The 25,249-nt window shown below is 36.1% G+C and overlaps 1 protein-coding gene across 7 annotated transcripts in view; it reads right to left on the bottom strand.

Annotated features, from left to right (window-relative positions):
* Nucleotides 1-25,249, bottom strand: part of LOC123318542 (LIM domain-binding protein 2) — a 68,192-nt gene that overhangs the window by 7,375 nt on the left and 35,568 nt on the right. For 2 of the 7 annotated variants that reach the window (XM_044905193.1, XM_044905197.1), the window contains exons 3-7: nt 6,529-6,628; nt 5,368-5,470; nt 4,258-4,430; nt 2,988-3,197; nt 2,572-2,704 (exon numbers count right to left, since the gene is read on the bottom strand). In XM_044905193.1, the coding sequence (XP_044761128.1) occupies nt 2,572-2,704; nt 2,988-3,197; nt 4,258-4,430; nt 5,368-5,470; nt 6,529-6,628 (719 nt within the window). Of the gene's footprint in view, nt 1-2,571; nt 2,705-2,987; nt 3,198-4,257; nt 4,431-5,367; nt 5,471-6,528; nt 6,629-7,651; nt 8,016-16,067; nt 16,105-25,249 lie in introns of those variants that run through there. The other 5 variants (XM_044905198.1, XM_044905199.1, XM_044905195.1 and 2 more) reach the window with 5 other exon arrangements.

The raw sequence follows: 25,249 nt of genomic DNA, 5'->3' as shown, positions 1-25,249 counted from the left end.
CATCTTTCAATCAGATTCAAGCGTTCTACGACTGCGATTAGGTTAAAGGATATTCTTCGGATGAAAGAACTGCCGTATCATTGGCAAAAGTTTCAAAAGTTGTTTCTATGCATGTTGGAAAATCAGAAATATACAGGGTGTCCCACCCATTGGAAGTTTATGGAGAAATAATAATTCGATCTCTTTCAAATTTTGTATGAAGATATAACTAGGAAGAGATCGAATTATTCTAATAGGCACTCCTGTTGGGACAACCTGTATAATAAATAGATAATTAGGTCGAGAACGCTTCCTTGGGCAACTCCTACTAATGGAGTAGTTTTTCAATATTTCTTCGCCTACAATTGCCCTGAATTCTTTATCTGTGAGATATGATAGCATAATCGGATAGTATTTCAGCGGTAGAAATGTTTTAATTCTATGTAATAATTCAGTATGCCAGACTTTGTCGATCATTCGTCTTATATCCAGGTGTATTACAATTTTTGTTCAAATGCTTTAGTGATGAACTATGTTAATCTGAGTTCTTTGAATGACCTTACCGGAAGTAAGAATCTTCAGAAAAAAGTTTTCTGTGTGTGCGTGTGTAATCTATTGGGGACTATTAAAAAAATATGTTGGCACGCTACAGTTCGCAATCATCAATATCAATATGAAATTTTGCATTTTTGTACTCATCAGAAGCATGGCGAAGCCTATTGATTGATCCAGTGGTTTTCGAGTTCTAATAGTAAAACTTGTGCTGCGCGAGTTCACAGAACATCAAAATATAGCTTACGATATTATGCAATTATTGCTCTGTTTTTACATCACATTGTATTTCGTATTATAGCGAATTCCATTGGCAAATCTAATTTTAGATCTTTTAGAATTATTGATGGCTGGTTTCTGAGATTATTCAATAACCATCATTAGTTATTAGTCCGGAAACGAATGGATAAAATGTCTCTAATTTTGTGCGAATTTCTGAGGTCGCTTTCAATGTTTTGACAACTATCAGTCAGATAACTGTTGGATTTCTTGAGATTAATCCAGCCAGTATCCTTCCATCACTACTAAAAATATCAAACACTATACTTCATTCACTTTTATTTTAGCAGTCGGTTGGCCATGGAAATTTGACACATTTCACTCTGTATAGTACGAAAATGTGGGGTTATGAAGCTTGTCAAAACATTTTTGGGTTTTAAATCAACGCTATGTTGCCTGTTCTACGTAAAAGTTTCTGTTATTACGTATTTTATCACAATGTCAAATCTCTTCGGAAAATATGTGACGATCATAATTGAAGTTTATACAAACTGATTGAAGTCATACCAAAACCAAAGCCAGTTATTTGCATGGAAAATACAAGAGATCAGTATAATATCATAATATGCACTAGCTTGAGGAGAGTTTATGTTCGTTATCTTCTTTGGCTTACATCATTTGTAGATTTCAAAAGTACTAACTCGAAGATGAAATGCATATGATGCAGTGGTTGGGAATGGGTATCTCCCGAAGGGATTAACAGATAATTACAAGAATGTTAAATTCCTCAACAAAAATCATCTTGCATCAATATAAGTAAAAGGAATTGAAGGAAGTTTCAAGTTAATATGAACTTTATCTTTGAAAAAAAATTTCACATTAATAAACAAGTAACAGGGCAACTTGCGCGTATTTGTGGCTATTCATCTTAATACATCAATGTAATAATAAAAATTATAGGTATTTATTAGTACCTTAAGACATTTACATTGTATAGGAGAAGTCAAATGAAAAATAGAAAAATCCATTTTAGGGAACTTATTCTCCGATGACATTCATCGAAAATCCTGTAGTAAACTTTTCGCATTAATTCACTCAAACATAAAATTCTCAAATGCCACCACTTTTTTGGGTCTCCCAATAGAAAGAAATTCTTTGTCATCCTCTTCATTCACAATCTTTCTGATTGTGGAAATATCCAGCTGAAATATATGTCGTTTAGATTCAGATGAAACATTTTATAAATTCTCTTACATTGAATATGTTCGCTACCGTCTGACGTATTGTGGATTTTAGAATATCAGGGTATAACTATTTGAATGAGCAGATCTGAATTCTAAATAGTACTTCCTGAAACCCTGTCGTTTTTTTTTCAATCACTTTCGGCATTTTCGTAATAAAAATTGATGTTAGTTGTGGCAACGGCGTTATGACATTAACGACATTTCATGAGTGCCAACCTAACTTCGTTCTAGTTACAAAAACTTGAGAAAATTATTTCATGGCCAACCGACTGCTAAAATAAATTTGAATGCAGTATAGTATGTTATATAGTAAAGTGAGTTTAAATGTCTGTAAACAAGAACGTCAATCCATCAAATACTTCACGAGATTTGGGGCTACCAGCATATGGAACCTCAATTTTTATAAATAAAGATTTCATGTCTTCAATTAATCAGAAAACAGTGTTATTGTGAATATACTTCGATTACATTTTCACCTTTTGAGATTTTGATCGATATATGTCTATAAGCATAAAAAAGAGCAAAACAACTCTTTTAGCATTATGAAGTAGGCTCAAGTGCTCAATAAAATTGGTACCTCTCTTACCCGGCGGGGCACACATCCTCTGCCACTTCTGAAAAAGTGTTGTCTTTAGACAGTCCCTTGGACTGAGCGCGTATGCTTTGTGCCTGGACATCAATTCCTGCATGGGTTCTAATATCACACATAACTGAAAAAAAAAAACAGTTGCATAATTTCCTTCAAGCCAAAGCTTCAATCAAATCATGATAAATTTTTACAATTTATGACAATCCAAAAATTTTTCAAGTATTCTAACATTTTTTTTTTCGATAGTATTTCTCTCTGATTAATGTGTTTAAGAAAGGTTGACAGAAATTCTTGCAATGCCAACTTCGAATCATTATTTCCAGAACAATAATAAAAGCGATAACCTATACAAGAGACGATCAAAATCGAATGATAAAAATATATTATAAAGTAAGTTAACTTACCCTAAGGTAATTGAGTGTAGAATTCGTGATTCCTTGCCTAGTGATATTTTTTGATAACTGTTCTAACATATTAGGATCCTGTTGCGAATGTACACCTACTACAGACCTGGGGATGAGCTCTCGATGTGTCCTTATCGTAAAATGCCACGATTTTATCCTCATTAAGTCGTCAAATGTAAATTCTAGGATTAATCGGCCTTCTGTACAGACCTAAAAATGAATATTTTAAGAATGAAGTTAAAGAATATAACCAAGGTATAAAAAACTATAATTATATGTAGCATTTCAAAATTGCTGAATCATTTGCGTGCGGAAAAGAAGAATTTCGCAAAAATCGCAGTGGTAGTAAAACTGTATATTCTAGTACCTTTATTATTTGCAACGTTAGAAACCGTTTTGACCTTTAGTCATGATTCGTGATTTCGATATTTCTATTTCAGCTTGAATCTAAATTCATGCGTAAGAAATGGATAGACCCTTTTGTTGCCGAAGATAATTTGGTAATTGGTGGATTTTATTGTCAATCATTTTTTATGGTGAAATGATCGAACTTTTATGTATTTTGAGGCCAATGATGTATGTATGATTTTGGAGTTTTTCATTTTTTTGAAGTGTTATCGAAAACATGCTCTTTTAGTAGGGCAGTAAGTGATGAAAGAAAGTAACTATCTATTATATTTTCATTTATTTATGTGATTGTGATTTTAATTTCAGATTATTCATCAATAACGAAAAACCCATCCATGACCAAAGAATGGCAACACAAAGTTGTGGTTGCCATTAAAAAAAAAATAACCACCCCCCAACTTTCATAGAGAATGCCCACATATCCCAATTATACCTTCCACTCACCTCAAAAAACATAAAAGTGGATTGATAAAAAACCGAGAGAAAAATGATCAAATCATAAAAAATTATGGCTGTCATTCAAAAAAGCTCTCTTACCTCTTGAAAAGGCGAAACTCCAATAATTATACCTAGGAACTAGAAAAGTTGCGCAATTTGAAATGAAAATTGACCTATTCGAGTGTTTTCCCACAATTTTCCACTCAAAATTCCAGAATGGCAGATATATGGGTACAAGTGAAACAATATCATGCATTCCCTCCATTTTCGAAAAATATTTTGCAAAATACTGGGAAACAATACAACATACAACGCAAATGTTATTATTTCCAATTAGCAGCCAATATGCGTCAATCAAGTTGAATGAAAGCAATTTAAACCAATCAAATATAAGGACACTGTGCTTTTTTTCCAATATTCCTACCTTTGTTTGCCATGGTTTGCCATGATGCGTCACCATTGTGCACTGATCACAGTCCAATGTAATACTAGTGTTGTGGAAGGACTCCTTTGGATGTTTCATATTATAGTATAACTCAGTCACACCCCCTTCGAATATACTCCTAAAATATCTTGGAATGAGCGTCCTCCCGATTGCTGTAAAAAATTATTAGGTTTAGAAATTAAATGTGTCTGTTTGATGAATTGACATGGGTTATAAGTCGGCTCTAAAGGAGCTTATTTGCAACCAAGGACAACCAATTGAGCATATTTCAAAAGTACTTCCTGATCACCACAGGCATTCTTTTGATGAAAAACAACGGAGTAATGATTGCATCTCACCTATGCAGGGTTGGGCATAATAATAGTACTTTTTTCATCGCACGAGGATTGTGTGAATAGTGAAGTTCAAATCATTTTAGTAACTTTATGTGAACATAAGAAAAGATCTTTAGTCTTTGTTTTTTAGGTTTTCATCTGATACAACGGAGAAGTGTCTTTTGAGGCTGCTGGATCTTCAGAGGAATCTCGGTCCAAGATGATATCTCACCGGAAGTAGCACAACGAAGCCGGCGTTCATTGGTTCTTGCCTCTACTTCGCATTGGTTTTACATTCGTCTTATCGATGACTAGCAGCCAAGCGACATGTACTCCATGAATATCTTCCCTTCTTTTGATATTACTTTTACTTTTGTACATCTCGAGGTATCACCTATATTCATATTAGGATACTAGCTTTATGTTGAAAATAAATTCTGTCTGAAGTACACCTTCAAGGCATATTCCACGAGGACAGATTTATGTGCCTAATTCAGTCGAAAACATATTGTTCTGTTTTAAATTTCTCTTTGATAACTCTAAAAGTTTCCATTTTAGGTATAGGACAGAAGAGAAGAGACTCTTCTAGTACATAGAAGCTTGGCCTCCTGTCTTTGCAGCCGTGTATTAAATTCCATGTATAAGTGAGAAAAGAACATTACAGTATACAGTATGAAAAATTTATCAACAAATAATACATCGACGTATTTAGAAAAAAATTGAATGAATGACAAATACCGCAAAAAAAACTTATTATAAATAGAATAATACTCACTATATCGTTTAGGACCATCTTCCAAGCAGAACGCCAGCGTTAAGGAAGCGTCATCTTCGAAGAACTCCGTTGCAAAGGCGTCCCACCATAAATTATCACTCTCCTGTAAAGAGAAAAACAATAACAAATGTACGTATGTCAAATTATATAATTAATTAAAAGAAGCACAAATTTTGCCCTAGAAAATAATTCCGTACTCCAAAAGTCCTTAAAATGCTCAACTTTCGAGGTGTTTTCATAAAGTTCCTATAGTGATTGATTTTATGAAAAACAGATCCTACTCGATTTCGTTAGAAAAAATTGTAATTTTCCGATATTTCTCACAAATGATTTAGGCATATACATAGTTTTTTTTATGTTACGAATCTCCTCCGAACACAGAATTTCACATCTCCCAGTTCTTCATAATGATCATGAAATACCATAAAAATACCAGAAATTCAAAGAACCCAACCTTTGTGTTATCTTTATGTATTTGTATGTAGAATGCAATAAGAAATCAAGTAGTTATTATTATTATTTAAACGTAAGTTAGACGCCCTCTAATGAATATTTGGCATTTTTGGAAAATTGAAGTATACTTCATATTTTCTCGTATGATGCGTCGTTTTCGGGTTATTCAAAAATAAAAAATATCTGTGAAAATCGAGAAAATGGGTTCTTTGGCTGAATGAAATTCTGTTTAAATGATCCAGGGTCCAGGGATGTGTAGTCTAGTGTAGTGTAGATTTAGCTTATAATTCTGAAATTTTGTATTTACAGGAATGGGATAGCTTATTATGAAAATTTAAAATAGCTATATCTTTTTATCTAGGCCGAATCGGAAACAATGGTGATGAAAAAAAGGCTTCCTTTTGACCTAAACAATTTAGACAGTTGAAATGTATGTATAATAAATATGAATATAAATTATATAACTTTATTTTAGTGTCTTAATATAATACAGTGGGTACCACTGGTTTGCTGGTGGTGTTGAATTCGCGTTATATAGTTACTTAACAGCTGTGGAATATTGAGCTTTTAGTTTGGCAATAATTCAAATTGCCCAATTCTATTGGCTTATAATAATAATGAAACAAAATCTATATTCTTTTTGGAATAAAAAAGTAGTTGAATTCAAATGTAAATAAGGAATAAATACATGAAAAATGATCAACTTACGCTTACCTCCGTCCTCTGCTGTAACCTTTTATTGAGCTCATATATTCTATAGTCAGGTTGACCAAAATACGGCGTATGTCTTCTAGGTACTGGTAAGGATCTGTAAAGACATAAAAATTATCAGTATCGAACGCAAAGGATAGGTGAATCTTATTTGTTCAGAATTTGCAGGAAAAATTGATTCCATCGGATCACGAAGAAACCTCAAGATATCTCAAATTTCTGAATAGTCTTATTTTTATTCTATAGAAGCGAATGGGGCAACATTTAATTTGTATGATTTCTGTTCATAAGAGAATATTAGTTTTCTTACCAAATCTGGGAGAATCGAGTTAGATATTACTGAAAAAGGAATTGGATGTCCTTTGAAGTGTATAGTCACTCGACCTCTATTCCCTCTTCAAAATCCCTTATCATCATAATATGAGAAATATCAGGTGCGGATTATTTTTATTGCAACAGCCTGTATAATAGACTGCTCACCGAGTATTCAGGCGCAGTAGCACCGACAGGTCAGCACCATGCACTGTGCAATCACTCCTTTTGTAGTGTTACTGAGGCATCTCTGACCTCAGTATGGTCCTGCATTGTTATTTTCAATTGATTCTTTAATGACGGTGTCTTGAGCGAATGAAATTGTATGCATGGTGTGCTAACCAAAACTGAAGGTGTGCCTGTTTGTAACAGCCGAGACTTCTCTACCGAAAGTGCGTATGTAACGGTAAAGAATTCAAGGCGCATGAAATCTCGAGTAAATTTTCTAGAGAATTCTCGGCTGTTGCAAACGGGCTTAACTCATATAATTTGAAATTCTTTTTTGTATTTCATTATCATTTTCTCAAGATAATTTTGGATCTATAATTAAAAGGAAAATGTAGTAGGTCGGGGTAGACTTCTTATCTTCATTATTTGTTGTTTTTGGTTCTTGTGAGCATGTTGGCGGGTGGCCTTAGTGGATATTTTAAGCAACAACCGAAATTATTGCTAACATTGCGTTGTCGATATTTCGAAGATATTCTCATGATTAAAATGGGAACTGTTTTTGGATAATTCTTGAACTGTTCGGATATTTCGACCCGAATGAAGCAAGGGGTACCAACAAATTTTACACCTCAATACCAACCTGTAAAACGCGGTACCCATCGGAGGACAGGAGAAGATGTTCGGCTGTACATGCGTCGGATCCATCTCAACGTCAACATTGAACGGGCACGTTTTCTTGGCGACGGTGTTAGAGCGCGCGAACAAGGCGCATCCGCCATCGTGTGTCTCTGCGGCACAGATAGCGCTCAGCAACGGATCGAAAGGAGCCTCGGCAACGACAGGCATTGGAGACGACGAGAATCGGCCGCCGAACTTACCGCCACGCGGTCGTCCACGACGCGCTCCACTTGCAGTTTTCGGTCCATATTTCATGGGACCATCGAAAAGGGTGGCTATTTCTGCCAAAATCGTGGTTGACGGCAGAGCCAATATGCCTCTGTTATCTTTTGGTCAGTTATTATAGAATGATAAGTGAAACGTTGACGATTTCATTGGTAGGTTATAGCTCCAGAAACCCTGAATAATAATTAGCTTGAAAATGAGTATATACCCAGAAAACACGACTTATTGTGGTAATTTTTGCTATGCTTCTGTTTGGTTTCTGGTGAGGCTCTGTACAAGGTGAACTGAAGAGGAAAGCTGCCCTTAAGAGATGCAATAAGAAGAGAATTCGAACAAGTGCTTTGTAATTGATCCTGGTAAAACCTGCTAGCCCTCGGCATGAAATTTTTGAGATTGTCCTTGAATGTTATTAATCAAAATCGAGCATTAGCTGAGAGAATCAACCTCAAGGAACCAAAAAAATAAATTCTGCATACTTTTCTCTTTGCTGAACTATACAGGGATCCACTGAAATAACTTCTTGGGAAGAGCCTGGATCAAAACATGTTTCAAACGTTTCTTGGTCTTCAGGAAGACATCGAATGCATAATTAATCTGACCAAAGAGTTTGAGTTCAAGGTCAAGTAAATTTTTTGAATAGGAAATATACATTTTTCTTTGCAGGATATCAATCTTCGTGAAAAACTAAAATCATTTTGTTTCTTTCGGGTTTTTTATTCATAAACTGTATTTCTTTGGAGATGTGGATTGGCAAGAGTCTGGATCAAAGAATGCTTTGAACTTCGAAAGAAAGATCTTTAGTCTTCAGGGTGACATCGGATGCAGACACTTAATCTGACCTTGGAGTTTGATTTCAAGGTCATTTCAAGGTCAAGTAATTTTTGTGAATAGGGAATAGGTATACATGTTTCTGTGCAGGATATTTATCTTAGTGAAAAAATAAAAACATTTTGTCTGTTCCATTTTTTCCATGAAATGAATGTCTCTGAAGATATGACTTGTTTCTTGCTCAAGATGGCCACGATGAAGTACTTCGAAGTTATTTTTTATAGAATCATTAGCTTTTGTATTCGGTAGGAACATATTAAAAAACAACTAGTTTGAATATTTTTCCAACTGTACAGCGAGATAATGAAATCTCTTTGCAGCTGAATTTTGAAATTGCAAATAGATGACCTTGAAATCAAACTCCAAGGTCAGATTAATTATCTGCATTTGATGTCCCCCTGAAGACTAAGAAACATTTTTTGATCCAGGAAATTTTTCAGCTGACTGGATAAAATTTTTACATACCTAGTTCGCGAGTTACAGGGTGTGAAACTTAAGTCAAAAATGAATGATTCTGAGCCAAATGAGGCCGAAATAAAAATAGTGCGAGTTTTTATCGCGAATAGATCTGGAAGTTCTGTTTCATAAGGTTGATATTGATCAGATGGAAAAATAGGACGTGTTTGGTTCATATTATTGGCTAAACCTTGTCCCCTTTATGAGCTTCATCGAAATGAGTTATATATTCATATTTATGAACTAAAAAACCCCAGATATCAATTTACTTTTTGCTAATGCCAGAATTATTGCGATTCTTCGATATTTGTAAAACTCTCACAGCGTGTATTTATATGTATTATAATATTATAATTCAATTCTATGAATTCCGAATTCTTATCTTATTAATTGAGGTAATACTAATATGGAAAATGTAAAAATAAATAATATTCAAAAAATGAAAGTTACCACTGAATCTTTATACTACGCCACTGCATTCTACACGAAAAAGTGTCTGTAGAATGTAACATTTGTTTTTCGATATCACTGAAACTTTACGAAATAGAGGAACCAATTCAAAGAGCCGAAAAATGAGTTTTCACTTATATATAACTTGAGAACAAAAGAAGGTAGAGGGATGCGGTTTTGGCCATTATGAATCTTTTGAAAATCGAGATCGGAAACATGCCATCCTTTTTTCCCCGAACTCTCACGGTTACAGAGCTGCCATTCAATTCTATCGAATTTTGCCTACACTTTTACTAACGCAATACCTTGGAATAAAAAAGTAAAGTCACCTCTCAAATGAGGAGATATGGTGTAATAGGGTTAGTTGCAGATAAGGAAACCCTTTCGTATTCAAGCCATTTTGCTACTTACAATACAAATACTCTAGCTAGTCTAACTGAAGACTGAAAATAGATATGGAGAGTTTTAGAAATTCCAGCAAATCTGACTTCTTCTGACTACCACTAGCGTTTGCATTTTTGATCATGGCCTTAGAGTGACCTAGAAATTGAAATTTGGCCCGTTCTGAAAAAGGGGATAGAGATATCTACTAAACACAAGCCACCGGCGCCACGCAGGCAGTAATAATTTCCCCACAACCCTGCACGAGGTGGAATAACCATCGGACCGCACTGATTCGGCCTCAGGGGTCCCACTGCCAATGGCCGGCGAATAGCTCATGAATTATGTATGTATTTCCAAATAGATTTTTCAGGATAGTTTCGAAATTCCAGTCAATTCACTCCGTGACTGATCATACAGGGTGTTTTCAAAGGCGAGCCTTTTTTGTTTGAAAGGACCTGGAAGTCGTCGAAATAAATCATTTCACGATTAATCGCCTATGGAAAGGCGTAGTTATCATCTCATATGATATCAAAATGGAACCGATGTCTGAACCATCATATTTTACAATGGTTCAGTTCATTCTCGACTATCTGAGTAATTTTATGGGATATGCGCGATCATTCGAAAATATTGGCTTATCGTGTGAGGTGAGGTAAAGATTGATTTGGGAAACTTACACTGAGTTCAGTGCCAGACCATTGTTGACAAAGTGCTCTCTTATTGCTGAAGTATTTTTAGCCCATCTTTACATTGAGTAAACTACTGCTATCTTTTTGACCGTTTGAGCAACTCCTGGGCTGCTCCGGTGCATCTTCCTCAAGCACAGACGCGTTAGATTTGGTTTGGGCTTGAAGCACCCGAGCAGCTCACTTTACCTTCCACTGTCCCCTCTTGCACCTACCCAAAAAAAGCTGCACAGGTGCGTGAAGCCGGCAAACACTTTTTGGTACCAGTGTGAAAGCAGCCACGAGTTCTAGCCACGCGTTTGCCTCGGCGCCTCGGTGAAGCGGCATAATCAAGACTGGTACAGGATTGACATTGAAAAGTGGAAATGTAATATTATAATGAACGATGTTCTCGAAAAGGGGTGATGGTACAAGTATCTAAAACCATTCACAACTATTTCTAGGAATCAATAACGAGCTAGTGGGTCAATAAAATGGAAATTTTCTGGTTTCGAGTAAAATTTGAATATTTCAATTTTTTTTTTCAGTCAATATATTCTCCTAACTGTGCTCGTCAACCATACATACCACCTGATTTTGTCGGGTACGAATTCACTCCACATCACACCCCTCCTCTGTTTCGGACCAAATTGTGCCGAATCGGGTAAAATTGTGATATTTGAATATTTTTTTCAGATAAAAACGTCATTTTATTATGAAATTTTTTTTTATATCAATATACCAGGTCTTTTCTATCAATGGGCAGGACGTACTGAAATGAAATGAAGATGAATATGAAATATGAATATGAGGAGAATATCATACGCAGGTGGCCTCGGCACTAAAGGCCGTAAATGGGCCCCGATAATTTTATTCAGTCGTACTTGCCGATACGCGATTTATTTTTCTGATAATATAATGAACGAAACATGTAATTTCAATATTAACCGATGAAGGTATAGATTCATAACCGAAAAATAGAGAAATACAAATAAGGTAAAAAATAAATAACGTTTCCAGTCAGCAAGTCACTACCTGCGCCCCCCTATTCCCCTATAGAGTTTTTTATGATTATCTTGCTTGTCGGCATTCTCTTCAAGGCCTGCCGCAGACATGCAATTTTTAGTTTTGCAACTGTTTAGTTGCAGAAGTGACTACAATGCATTTATTTGGGGCCGCGCAGATATGCAACTAAAAAGTTATGCGATCGAATAGTTTCCGCCTCGACACAAACTGAACGATTGCGTATGTGTGCGCACTCGAACCGCTTGCAATCAAACTGCTGCGCAACTATCGCGAAACTGAAAAGTTGCATGTCTGCGGCAGGCCTAAACGTGACCAGATAGTTTCATCGGGCGACTGGCGGCTTCTTGGATGTGAGATTCCTCAGACGGCTTCTCTGACGTTTCGAAAATGATTGTTCATTCTCTGGAAGAAAGGAGAAACAGACCCTGTTTGTCTGAATTAATGTCGATCATTTTATGCCTTAATCACGGAACTTCAATATGCAGACGACATCGCACTTATCGCTAGCAGCCCAGAGGATCTACAGATAATGCTGGACACCTATAAACATATATACGAAGCTTTAGGGCTTAGACTCAATATAGACAAAACCAAAATCCTGATAAGTCCGCCACAAAACCTTCAAACAGATATCAGCCTGGAGAATGAAACTCTAGGACAGGTCGAGCAGTTCAAATGCTTGGGAAGCTTCATAAATGCTAGGGCTAACCGTATCAATTCGGCATCACGGGCATTCTGGAAGCTAAAGGTCAGAGTGTTTCAAAATCACCTCAATCTGACCAAGACAGCTGTTTACAAAGCAGTCTTCTTACGAACGCTTCTTTACGGAAGCGAAAGCTGGACGCCCTACAGGCGACATATTAAATAGCGTGAACAACGTCATCTAAGACAGATAATGCACATCAGATGGTTCCACAAAGTTTCGAATGCAGAAGTCTTGCAACGCGCGAGTTGTACAACAATTGAGGCTCAAGTAACGAGGGCCCGTCACAGATGGCCGCAGATGGAGCGGCCACATTCTGAGGATGCAAGACACAAGACTCCCCAAAATAGCCCTGTATGGCGAATTAACAGAGGGAGCCCAGAAACCAGGAGGCCAGTATAAGGATATACTGCATCAATCCCTAAAATCAGTTAATGCCAATCATAACTGGGAACAACTATCGTTAGACAGGTCACAGTGGAGGTCTATGGTGCACAGTTATAATGGAGACTCGAGAAGAATACAGCGGGGGCCAGATCTGGTTGGTGACTATCCATGCCCGGAGTGTGGAAGGATCTGTAGGTCGCGGTTGGGTCTCTTCAGTCACAGGAGGGCGTACAGTGGCAATTAGCGCTAAGGAATTGTCTGTTCTTTTTTTTGTCTTTTTGTAGATTTATTCCCGGTAACGGGATACAGCAATGAATGAATGAACATTTTATGCCTTTATACTACTCAATATTGGTTCAAATTTCTAGAACGAAAGAAAAATTTTTTATTCATATTTTCTTCGCAATTTTCTTGCTTTATGCGTAAGAAATAATGTTTTTGTACCTACCCAATCGACAAAATAAGAGGAACGAAAAAAATCAGTAGATCGAACAGATGCATGCCTGCTACCCCCAATCAAACCCTAACCTTTACTACTATCCTAACACCCACAGTTCAACTAGGGGTCGATCCTTCGTATGTGCTTAGTTAAGGCTCACTACAGATTCATTCAATCTTAAGTAACCTCACTGATAACTATTCAAGATTTAATTTCACTGTGTTGAAACGGATTTCGAAAAAATCTTAAACATCCTTATGTACCTATAGGACCGAAAATTAGATCTCAATTTTGTTTTTTCAAATGTCATGATGAATTAATTATCACATTTTTGGATTCCCCACCGAATTTGAATGTGGCTTTGATAATATGACTTCACTGATATTGTGAAGTTTCTGGAATTTTTTTGAGCTCATTGTCTATTGGGGATGATCAGAAAATGGCCAGCTACTTGATATTTAAGGTTAGAAGGATGCAATTTTCAGGCCGTTAGAAGCCATTTTCATTTAGACGAAATAATTCCAAAGGGTACCTATTCACAAAAACATGAAAATCCTTCGTTTCAAACTCGTGAAAATTTAGCTTCGCATATAGAGACCGTAGAGCTATACTGCATTCTATTGCACATTAGGGGTGGCTATTCGGCATTTGAACAGCATAACTCACTCATACCTTCAGAGTCCCCATAAGCTAACAAGGTGAGAATTCAGCCGAATGAACAGGAATATCTGAGGTTCTAATAGGACCAATGGAGGCTGAGTTCAGCTGGTTCCCGCTCCTTTACAGGACGCAATTTCTCTCGTGCTGAGTTCGACTATCTTCGATCACCGATAGGGATGGTTTTCAAAAGGGGTTTGCGTCCCTTTAATTCAAATTTAAGGCCTTCGTTGTAAACTTGAATTTTGGAAACTTTGTGATCTTGTTTTCAGGGGTCAATACTGGATCGAAAATATAATAAATGAAATTTATATTGAATTCAACTTCACTAAACTATTGTAGATTGGATTTTGAGAAAAAATTTCAGGCAATTAGGCAAAAAGTAACACGCCTCCACGCTGGCTCTTGCTTGGCGATAGAATATATTTTGGAAACTATTTTCGATACGAATTAATTCAAGGTAAAAACACTCTTCATTACAAGGTGTTCCTGAATTGGATGTACAAACGAAGAGGCGACATTTCTCAAGTAATTTCGAGAAATTTTTTTTCCATAAACATGGCATCGCAAACGTTTCGTTTTTGAGATACAGGGAGTTAAAGTTTGAATTTTTGGATCAGTATCAAGACAAGCTGTGAAAACACCTTAAAAATACCGAGTATGTGTCAAAACAATGAATTTATCCACCACAGCTTGATGATTGAATTTTTATGACAATTTGAATTTTTCTGAGGATTTCTAGTAAATCGTTCGAATTTTTTTTCTCGAAAGTTTAGTATAACAAAGCTTCTCTTCACATTTTTTTAAATCAACAGTGCGTCAACAAAAATAGATTTGCTATCGAAATTGGCATGTCACATGGTGTGAACTAACAATTATGATATTAATGCCCATTCAGTTGAATATCTTGTGGATACTATAAGAGAAAAACTTGAAAGAAATTCTAACTTTAACACCCTGTATCTCAAAAATAAATCGTTTGCGGTCCCATGTTTATGAGAACTTTTTTTTCTTGAAATAACTCAAGGAATCTCCTCTTGTCGTTTGTACCTGATATTTAAGGATACCCTGTGTATTGAAAAAAACAATGATTGTTTAACCGAAAATTCTTAAATCCACTGCTGATCAAAATTTTAGCCTCTTAAAATGTCCTCAAAGCCGTCACTGGCCCTGTCTATCATCTGTTGCATACACCAAATTTTTCATCCTTCCCAAACATAGTTGTTCGCCAACCACCAGTCTTAACCATACATTATGACCACTGTTCTCCACGGTGAATTTCTGATATTCACCATTTCCATGTTGAATTTCTTGATAATAAAATAAATCATTAGAACTTCATTACTTACCTTAGAATCGTGTTATTTCTTGAAAATCTCGTATGTGGTCAGTTTTACGCTTATGGTTGATAGGACATTTTCATTTGTTTTTAGGAATAGAATCATAATTGGTGAAAAAAATGAGGCTTTTCAAAAGAACTCTAATTAAAATTCGACATGTTTTTATGAATATCCTGTATTCAACGTCAATATCAGTGTGTTCTGGTTTCAGTGGCGTTTCTAGAAAATTTCATATTTCTAACGTTGAAGGTCAAGTAGCAGATATTATCATCGTTTTGATCATCCCGAATAGAGAATAAGCTTAAATAACTTTGCAAAACTTCGGAATATCAGTGATGTCATGTGATCAAAGTCAATCCGATGGGGAATCTAAAAATGCGATTATTCAATAAGCTTGCCGTAAGAAAAAAAATGAAGTTTATGAAATATGGGTTCACCAGCGTTACCTGTGTCACAGACAAAAATCATTCATATTGACGGAAAAATGCTCTCGTAAAAACCTTTCTAGAGATCGTAGTAGGTACTTTTTTTTATTTAGAACAGTTGCATTCAAATCGGAAGCTACCGAGTTAATTCAAAAGTTGTTTCTGTACTGCCTGACGGGCATTAAGTACTCGTGAGTAAAGGTAAAACTTCACGAACTCAGAAAACATCGTTATTATTTTACGCACAACCGTTGGTAAATCTGGAAACCCAGAATCATTGCCAAAAATAGAGATTCATCGATCAGAACTTATTATCCCCAACATTTCAAATTGAACTAACAACGAAAAACTGACGTATGAAAATTCACCCGTTATTCACCATGGATGAATTACCGCTGAATAAAAAATACAGCATGAAGCATTACGACGAACGCTACTACTACATTGCCGAGTGTATGAATATTCATCAAGAGAGCAACGTTGTACATCAACGAGAGTTTCCCGGCGGTCTACTGAGACGAAATCGAACGTCATCCGCGTCCACGTGAACCGTCACGCCGAGCTCGCGCACTGAGTAGGCGTTACGACCGAATTGCCGAACTATTTTCCATGCCGAGTGGAAAATGTTTTGCGGCGATAATTAAGGCAGATGTAGGTTGCCGAGGATATGTTATGAAACAAGAGTACTGATCGAGAGGTTTTAAATGGAGGCGTAAAATTCTTAACACTTTTGTAGTTAGCAATTAGAAAAAACTACAAGTTCATCATTTGAAATAAATCTCAGATGTTATATGTATGTCAAAAACTACAGGAATGACAATCGAGGCTCGGGTCGAATTTTGGGCATTTTGGGCTTTTTGGACGCGAACGGTCAATTCGCCAGCAGTTAAAAATGTCGTGAAACCATCATATAGATGCATTGCACTACGGCTAATTCAGGAAGCAACGAATCCTACCGACATCATTCCGGCATGGCACGCAAACTTTTATAGTTGGGGACTCCCCAAGGGCCCCAGAGGGAAATTCGGGATTTACTCGGGCGTGTCAGATTAATATAAGGGGAGATACCTTGGACCCTGTAGAGTACCTCTACCAAAAATAAGACCTGTAGACCTGGAGGTTGTAGGTGTGCGAGGCAAAGCATACGACCTTTTTCGATCCTACCTGTCGAATCGCAAGCAGATGGTAGATGTGGAGGGAAAGCTAAAGCGGCCCTCAGACGAGCAACTTAGTTGACAACTATGCTGTTAACGAGCTTGTAAACTATACGAGGTTGAAGGAATATCAACCACCAACGTCCACAGACGTTCAACTTGGTTGTCAACACGACGTGTTGACAACCAAGTTGTCAACTAGGTTGCTCGTCTATAGGCCGCTTAAATGACTTATCGTCGGTCGCTTACGGTGTACCGCAGGGAACAGTATTGAGTCCGGTATTCGTCACCATCTACATCAACAATTTGTTGACACTGGACACAGAGGGAATTGTTCTCAGTTTCGCGGACGACACAGCAATTCTTTATAGAGCGGAAACGTGGCAGGGGCTGAAGAAAGTCGGAAAGGAATTTCAAAAAGATTGTGGAATGGTTTAGATACAGTAAGCGGCCCACAGACGAGCAACCTAGTTGACAACTTGGTTGTCAACATGACGTGTTAACAACCGTCTGTGGGCCGATTGGTGGTTGATATTCCTTCAACCTCGTTGACAACATAGTTGTCAACTAAAATGCTCGTCTGTGGGCCGTTTAAGTTAACTGTCAATTTAAAAAAGACCAGACACCATCCATTCAACAGCTACAGCAGCAAACTGCTGGGGGCATTGCAGATAGATCCAAACATTTCGGTACCGGAGGCTTCATCAGTAAAATACCTGGTAGTTGGGGAGCCAAAGAGGGAAATTCGGGATTTACTCAAGCGTGTCAGATTAAATTAAGGGAACCCTGTAGAGTACCTATACCAAAAATTAGACCTGTATATAGGGGGAATTGTCTAGGACAGCCTGTCAGAATAGTAAAAAAAAAACGATCACTGTACATACTCGAGCATGTCAGATTAATATATATGTGGTTAATTACATGTTGAAAAGTATATATTCTCATAATCTGACAATTTGAGCGTGTCGAATATGTGTGGAGGGGCGCCAAACTTGCAAAAAAAAAGTCACGTGTACATTCTCGAGCGCGGTGGCGTTTTTTCTTATTTTGCAGCTAATGATTCAAGAATAACGTAAAAAATATGATCTGACAGTTTGAGCAAGCCGAAACAATAAAAATTGGCCATAAAGGTCACAAAAATAAGTTTTTTTGAATTATCTCCTCTCTTGGGCTTCAAATCATTTTCGCATTCATTATGAAAGTTGTAGAGCATAACATTTTCTACAAGTTTTGTCCCAAGCATTTTTTTCTACGTTCAAACGTTTTTGAGATATATGGCGGATTAATGCGAGGTGTTAAGCGATACATGCTGAAGCGAAAATTCACTCGTTGGAAAATAGTACATTCTGAGGTTCAGTCACAGACGACACTAAAATTTTCGTGACTAATTTCGAAATTGTCATCGTAGAAATACCTTGTCATTTTGACAATTGTAGAGTAGACAGGTTTTCTACATTGACCTTGCCCTTTCGCATGTGTGGCTAAGCTCCTCGCCCCTATCGCCCTCTAACTCAAGAACGGTTAAGAGTAAGTGAAATTGCTTCAGACAAAAGTTGTATAGAATTTTATTATCTACAACTTTCATAATGAATACAGAAACGATTAGAGATACAGGAAGGGATATATTTTTGAAAAAATGCCTTTTTTCATCTTCAGATTGGGAAAAAGGACCACTGTGACCTTGCGTCACGTCCAAATTGTCAGTCTCTTGAAAAATAGCTTCCTTTGGATCCAATTAACATATCCTCTAAATATCTGACACGCTCAAATTTTTTTTTACCATTTTCAACTCTTCCGTTCGGCCAGCCCCACCACGCAAGCTGTCTGATCAACATGAATTCATTATCACACTTCGAGTATGTACGCCTGCCAATTTTTTTTTACATCTTTGAAAACCTACAGACGCTTTCCTCACCGCTGAAAGTGCATATATCATAGAACATATTTTTCTTCCATCTAATCTTCAAAATCGAGTAGGTCTCCACGACGCTCGAGTAAATCCCGATTTAGCATCGTCGGCTTCCCAACTATTAGGCCTGGTTGCTCAGTTCAGGATGAACTTGTGTTTTATATAGGAAGAATTTTCAGTAACTTTAAAACCCGCACTAAAGAATATTTGAGTTGTCCTAATCCAAACTCGACTGGCTTTTGCCAAACACCTTATCGACACCGATCACACATTCGACACAAACACAAATTTCAGAGCATTACACTTAGCGAAAAAGGTTTCCTTATTGGACAATTTGGAAAGTATGGAAATTCTATAGGCTTATGAAAATAATCGTCATATTTTGAATGAACAAATTGGTTATGACTTTACACCTGTCTACTTTTCATTGCTCTGAACGAGTTAAGACCTCTTGTGAACCAATTGTGTTTAAATTAGTGAATTTCTTAGCATTTTATTTTAATTATAGTTCAACTGTCCTGCTGTCCTTGTTCTGATGACGAGTTTGAACATATTTCTACCTGCTTGTTGCTTCTTAATTTAGATGTGTGTTCACTTTGTAATTTGATAAACATATTTTAACTCTTTTTGTTCAATTTGTTTTTGCTTGTCGCCACTTGATTCGGGAATTCGGGTGATTGTATTAAGATTGGTCTTTATATGGCAGAACAGACTCAGCGGTGCAGATTGGTCCAAGGTTTATGAGTCAACTGAAGCAAATGAAGTTTGGGGAAAGTTTTACAGTATCTTTCGGCATTATTTTGATCTTAGTTTTCCAGTGAAGACAATAAAACAGGGAAAGAAGCCTCCAAAACAAAATATGATGGATCCTGAAATACAAGAATGTAAAAGACAACTAGACATTTTATTTGTTATTAGCTCTGTAAATGAATCTTTCAGACAGCAATATAAAGATGCAAAAATCGCATATGAGAAGATGCTAGCAAGAAAAAAGGGTGCATATTACCAACACAAAATAGAGCAATCTGATAATAAATCTAAAACAACATGGGCGATAATAAATAGAATAAAGGCCGGATCAGATGCTCCTAGAGATACACAAGTGGATGGTGAGAGAGTGGAAATTGCAGACAGATTCAATCAGTACTTTTTAAATTCTGCAATGAGCATGGTGCCTAATTCAATTGAAGAGAATCATGTTCCTTATTTCCAACAAGCAAATAAGTCCATGTTTTTCAAAACAATAATGGAGGAAGAAATAATAGTTTCAGTGAAAAGCCTCAAAAATAAACATAGCACTGGCTATGATGAGATTCCAACATCACTCATAAAATTTTGTATTAATGAAATCAGTACACCGTTAACATATGCAATAAAAACATCTTTTGAATCAGGAATATTCCCGGATGCATTAAAATTAGCAACAATCAAACCCCTACACAAAAAAGGCAATGTCGCAGAGATTGAGAACTATAGGCCAATAAGCTTGCTGCCCAGCTTTTCGAAAATTTTCGAGAAATGTATAAGCAGCAGGTTAGAATCCGTTGAAATAGGCATTCAACAAGGTAGTATCCTAGGTCCAATCTTGTTTATTATTTATATAAATGATGCTCCCATTTCTGTTGCCAATTTGAATTGTTTTCTCTGTGATTATGCAGATGATAAAAATATTTTAGTAGCTGAGAAAGACCTAAATGCTTTAACTGGAACTTTGAATAAAATTTATGAAGCTTTATCGAATTGGATCTCTAATGAGGGGCTGCTATTGAATCATAACAAAACCGATTGTGTTTTCTTCAAAACTAGAAGAAGTAATGTTGATTGTCCCGATCACATTAGCTTAAATGGGGTAGAGATTGGTGTGAGCACGGAGGCAAGATCACTGGGCATGACAATTGATGAAACTTTATCATGGGAGGTTCACATTGATAAACTTACCAAGAAATTGAATTCGGTGTGCTACACTTTAAGAGTGATGTCACAGTATTTGAATGTGTGTGGTTTGAAAATGATTTATTCCTCATGTTTTGAAGCACCTCTTAGATATGGAGTGGTTTTTTATGGTCAGGGCTTCAGATGTAATATTCAGAACTCAAAGGGCCATAAGAATTATCAACAAACTTAGCTATAGAGCATCCTGCAGAGGTTTTTTTAGAAGCAGTGGTTTGTTAACTTTTGCTGCAGTATATATTGAGGAATGTCTCATGTTTCTTTTCAAGAACCGAGAATATTTCAGAGAAAATTTACCATCTCATTCTTACAATAGTAGAAGCTGCAATTTTGTGTTCCCCATTCATAGGCTGACAGTTACAGAGAAAGGAGCCAAGTATGCTTGTATGAAGCTTTTTAATAGATTACCTCTACGTTTCAAGCAAATGGACAACAAATATGTTTTCAGGAGAGAATTACACAAACTGTTAATTGAGCTGGAGCCTTACACAGTGCTAGAGTACCTAAATGCTTCTTTGTAATTTTGCTGAGAAAAGTTTCTATATTTTTGTTTTTGACATTATTTCGTTCTGATGATACATAAGTATATGTGTATACATGTATTGGATTCTCTAAATAAACATTACTACTACTACTACTACTAATTTGTCTATTTTAATATTGTAGTTTGTAAGTATGTTTTGTTCATTTATAATGTATGACCCTAGGTGACTAATGTATATTCTCTGTAGTTTTTGACTTGAAAATGAGACTAGGTCTCGAAACTATAGTAGTCTTCAACAACTAAGGAAGATTGTGGGACATAGGACATTTTTTCTCTTAGTTCAATTATGAGAGAATTGATATCACACTCAGAAATGCTTGCATTTAGAGTAAGGTTGATATTTTTCAAGTGATTAATTGTAAGAAGTTGCACTGGTGATGGATGTAGGGCAGCAGTTCTTTTCAAGGATTGTGGGGGTTGTAAAGTGCAAAAAATAGAACTTCAATTGATTTATCACAGTTATTTCACGAGACATAGACTAAATCATTATAAGGGTGACCGAGCTGTAAAAACCGTAGGGCCAAGATCTTGGTTATACTTTGATGAGTTGAAGACTAGGTATTATAAGTTGTAAGACCTTCAGAAAAAAAGTGATTATATGGCTCCTCAGCAAAAATCGGGAAGATACACATGATATAATAAATAATGGAACACCTGCTTTCAGAAAGTGAGAGTTTTGATTTTGGTGTTTGTGGTGACGTTTACTGGAGTTTCCAATCCTTTATCTCGGTCTGTCCAGTGTGTGTCGGGGCATAATGGGATTAGAGACTTTTGTGTATGTTGATTTTATGCGTGTTTCTGTATATATTTGCATGAATGTGTTTTTTTTAGAACAGGCGAGCTTTTTAGGAAATGAGCCTCTGTCAATTTTTCATGTTAATATGAATTGAAGTATTTCATGTTGATTTATATCTTAAATAAACTTTATCTATCTATTATTATTATAATAATTAAGTGGAATCAGATTGGAATAACTCGACGGTCGATCTTGTATTCGAGTAAATCGCATGCTATTTAAAAGTAAAGCACCCACTAGGCGGCAATGCTCGAAAATCGCATGATTTCGTGGGACTTTTGAATGAGGTGTAATACTACCTTAATAGTTATAGTATAACCTTTATTGCATTCTTTGCATGCCTACACAGACGTGCCGACCGAGGAGTCGCCAATCTACAAAACTATGATTCATTGTTGCTTCCTAGTTTGGCCCAGCTGCTATTGTAAACTACATCTTAACATCTACTTCGTCACATGCACGCCTATGCACAAGGAGAGGCATATTCCCGAGCCGTCGTACAGAAAAGCGTCCAACCGCTACTTCCACAATCAATTTTGAATTTGCTTTAAATTTCAAGCTCATGTAGACCTACTGAAAATGGAAACTAATGGTAACTTCAAATGGAAAGGACTTTAAAATTCATCATTAAATGGGCTGTTATTATACATATTCATATTATCCTGATTCTCCATTAGTACCGAAGTACCCCCCAGAAGCTCTGTTACTTGTAAGATTTCGGAGAATCAGTTATTCTACCATCATCGAAGTATGATGGTATAATTCGAAATGGTATCGGCCATATCAATTCGAAATTTCTTTTGTTTAGTTATTGAATTCTGTTTTTTGTTCAGATAAATCCAATTCCTAATTTTTAGTATCACTCATTAGTAATGATATCCACCCAACTCTAAATGCAATTTCTGGGTGTGATATCAATTCTACCATTTTTTGTTTCTCAACCGACTATATGATTCTTCATGCAAGATTTTGGAGTAGCAGTAAATAATCAAATATTCTGAAGTAATAAAAACTTTGGCTTCATCTACTCTGAGTACGTTAGACAATATGTGGGATGCACCCCCTACTGCGTTCTTTTCTACTACAAGTGGTAAGATTCACAAATTTTTCTGTCACAAAAATTAGTTTTTCTGAAATAACTTGGTTGGTTTCAATGCAATGAGCGTGATAATAACAACCCTCAAAATATCAATTCGGAAGGGGTGACACTTTGTTTCGAAGGTAATTCGATCCCTTTTTGAAAACTGCTTACACTTGACCTTTTTGTTAGTTATTCGAAATATAAAAAAATAGATTGAGAATAGTTACGGTAGCAAGACTTACAAGGAAACATGAAAATAATGGAAATTTTTTTTACGAGATGTAGAAGAATTGAAAGTAAGAATACGCACAGCATGCTGAAACATGCAAGTCGAAGTTTTCCAAAACGTAAGGGCCTAATTTGAAAATAGGTTATATTTTTGTCTACAAAAGAATAACATTATATTTAAATCTTCTATAGTGAAAATTATCTCATTATTTTCATGTTCATTGCAACTATTGCTATAGAAACTATTCTACCCTTTTTTTTTATTTTTCGGAAGTACCTGTTCAAAAAAAAAAAAGGTCAAGTGTATGGCATTTTTTTTAAAGGAATACAAGGTGTTACTCAATCCCCCTTTTCATATTTTAGCGGTTGCTGTCATCATGCTAACAGGGTTGATACAAACCGTATAAAATGTCCCCCTACGAACCGGAGTTCATCTTTTTTTTCGGAGCCGAGATATTAAGGGTGGTATCTTTTCAAATTGACACACTGTATGCCGTATGAATCGACAAATGAACGCGAAACTGAAGTAACAGTGGTTGTTCAGACACGATCGAGGACACGATGCTCTCACTGATTGATATTCGAGAATGAAGTCTTTCACGAGGTCTTTCATTGGAAATAGAAATTTCATTCAATAGGGACAATGGTTTTTACTTAGGTCCGTCTATTGTTAACTCACTATTTTCAAGGATTTCCTAGGTCCAATCCTTATCTGGATTCACCAAGCTCGGAAGTTTTGCTTACCTGTAAAAAAAATTTTAATCATAAACATATTCCTGCCAGCGAGATCATATAAAAAAGTTGTTTCCATATTGAAAATTAAAAAAAAAGCAATTATGACAGTACATCAATTCTAATGATATTTTTCCCTTGAACTGAAAGTGACCTAACGACATGAAATACCAAAAATTATACAATATCGTGAAAAGAGATGTAAAAACGATCAATTCAGGGACCTTCAGACCACATACATATACAGGGTGAGTCTTTGACTCGAGGTCAAAAAAGTTTTCATAATAAGCAGTGCCAATCCTAGAAAAATGAAATTACCTTCAGAATAACTAGCTAAATCTGTGATACTACACATCTGTGGATCTTTTGAAAAGAGTTGCATTCGGTCAAAGTATCCAATTTTTCGAATTTCACAGTTTTTTTTTTTTTAACATCAAATTACTTGAAACGAGAAAATATGAAGACACACTTTCAACACTTTCATTTTACAAAACGTAGATAGCGTCCAACTCAATTTCAAGAGTTGGATTCTCTGAATTTTTGGTATTTTCATGGTACGTTATGGTCATTATCAGAAAACTGGAAGACATGGGTGATATCTTGTGTTGTTTTTCGATATCACTGAAACTTTACGAAATAGACAGAAATTCGACGAGCCGAAAAATGAGTTTTCACTAATAACTTGGAAACAAAAGATGATAGAGGGATGCGGTTTTGGCCATAATCCATTTTTTGAAAACCGAGGCCGGAAACGTTTGCCCACCCTGTACACATCTGAATGAAATTAACCTCTAGAGTTATTTTCGATAAGAAGATCTACTAGGAAAAATTCCTAGCAGATTGTGGCGAAATACGAAACGTGAACTTGATAGCATTATCTTATTTAAAAGATAACCACAAAATGCAGGCAAAATATCAACCTTCAAAATACTATAACATGCTTCTTGACGATGAGGATATTTCAAACGCATGTTATCATAACCCCCTATTACATAATAGATAATAGAAGCAAGTGAAACAACACAATATTTTTAGATTTCAATATGAATATGCACATTAGCTCCGAACTTTTTCATTTTGAATTTTTTTTCTACCTACGAATAGAAATATTCTTCAAACTGAGCCGTGTGTGTCCAATTTCTACCCATTATATCCAGCAAAAAATAAAACAGGGTCACTTT

This window comes from Coccinella septempunctata, chromosome 8, assembly GCF_907165205.1.
Source record: "Coccinella septempunctata chromosome 8, icCocSept1.1, whole genome shotgun sequence".
Lineage (NCBI taxonomy): Eukaryota > Metazoa > Arthropoda > Insecta > Coleoptera > Coccinellidae > Coccinella > Coccinella septempunctata.
This window is presented reverse-complemented; position numbering and strand designations above follow the sequence as displayed.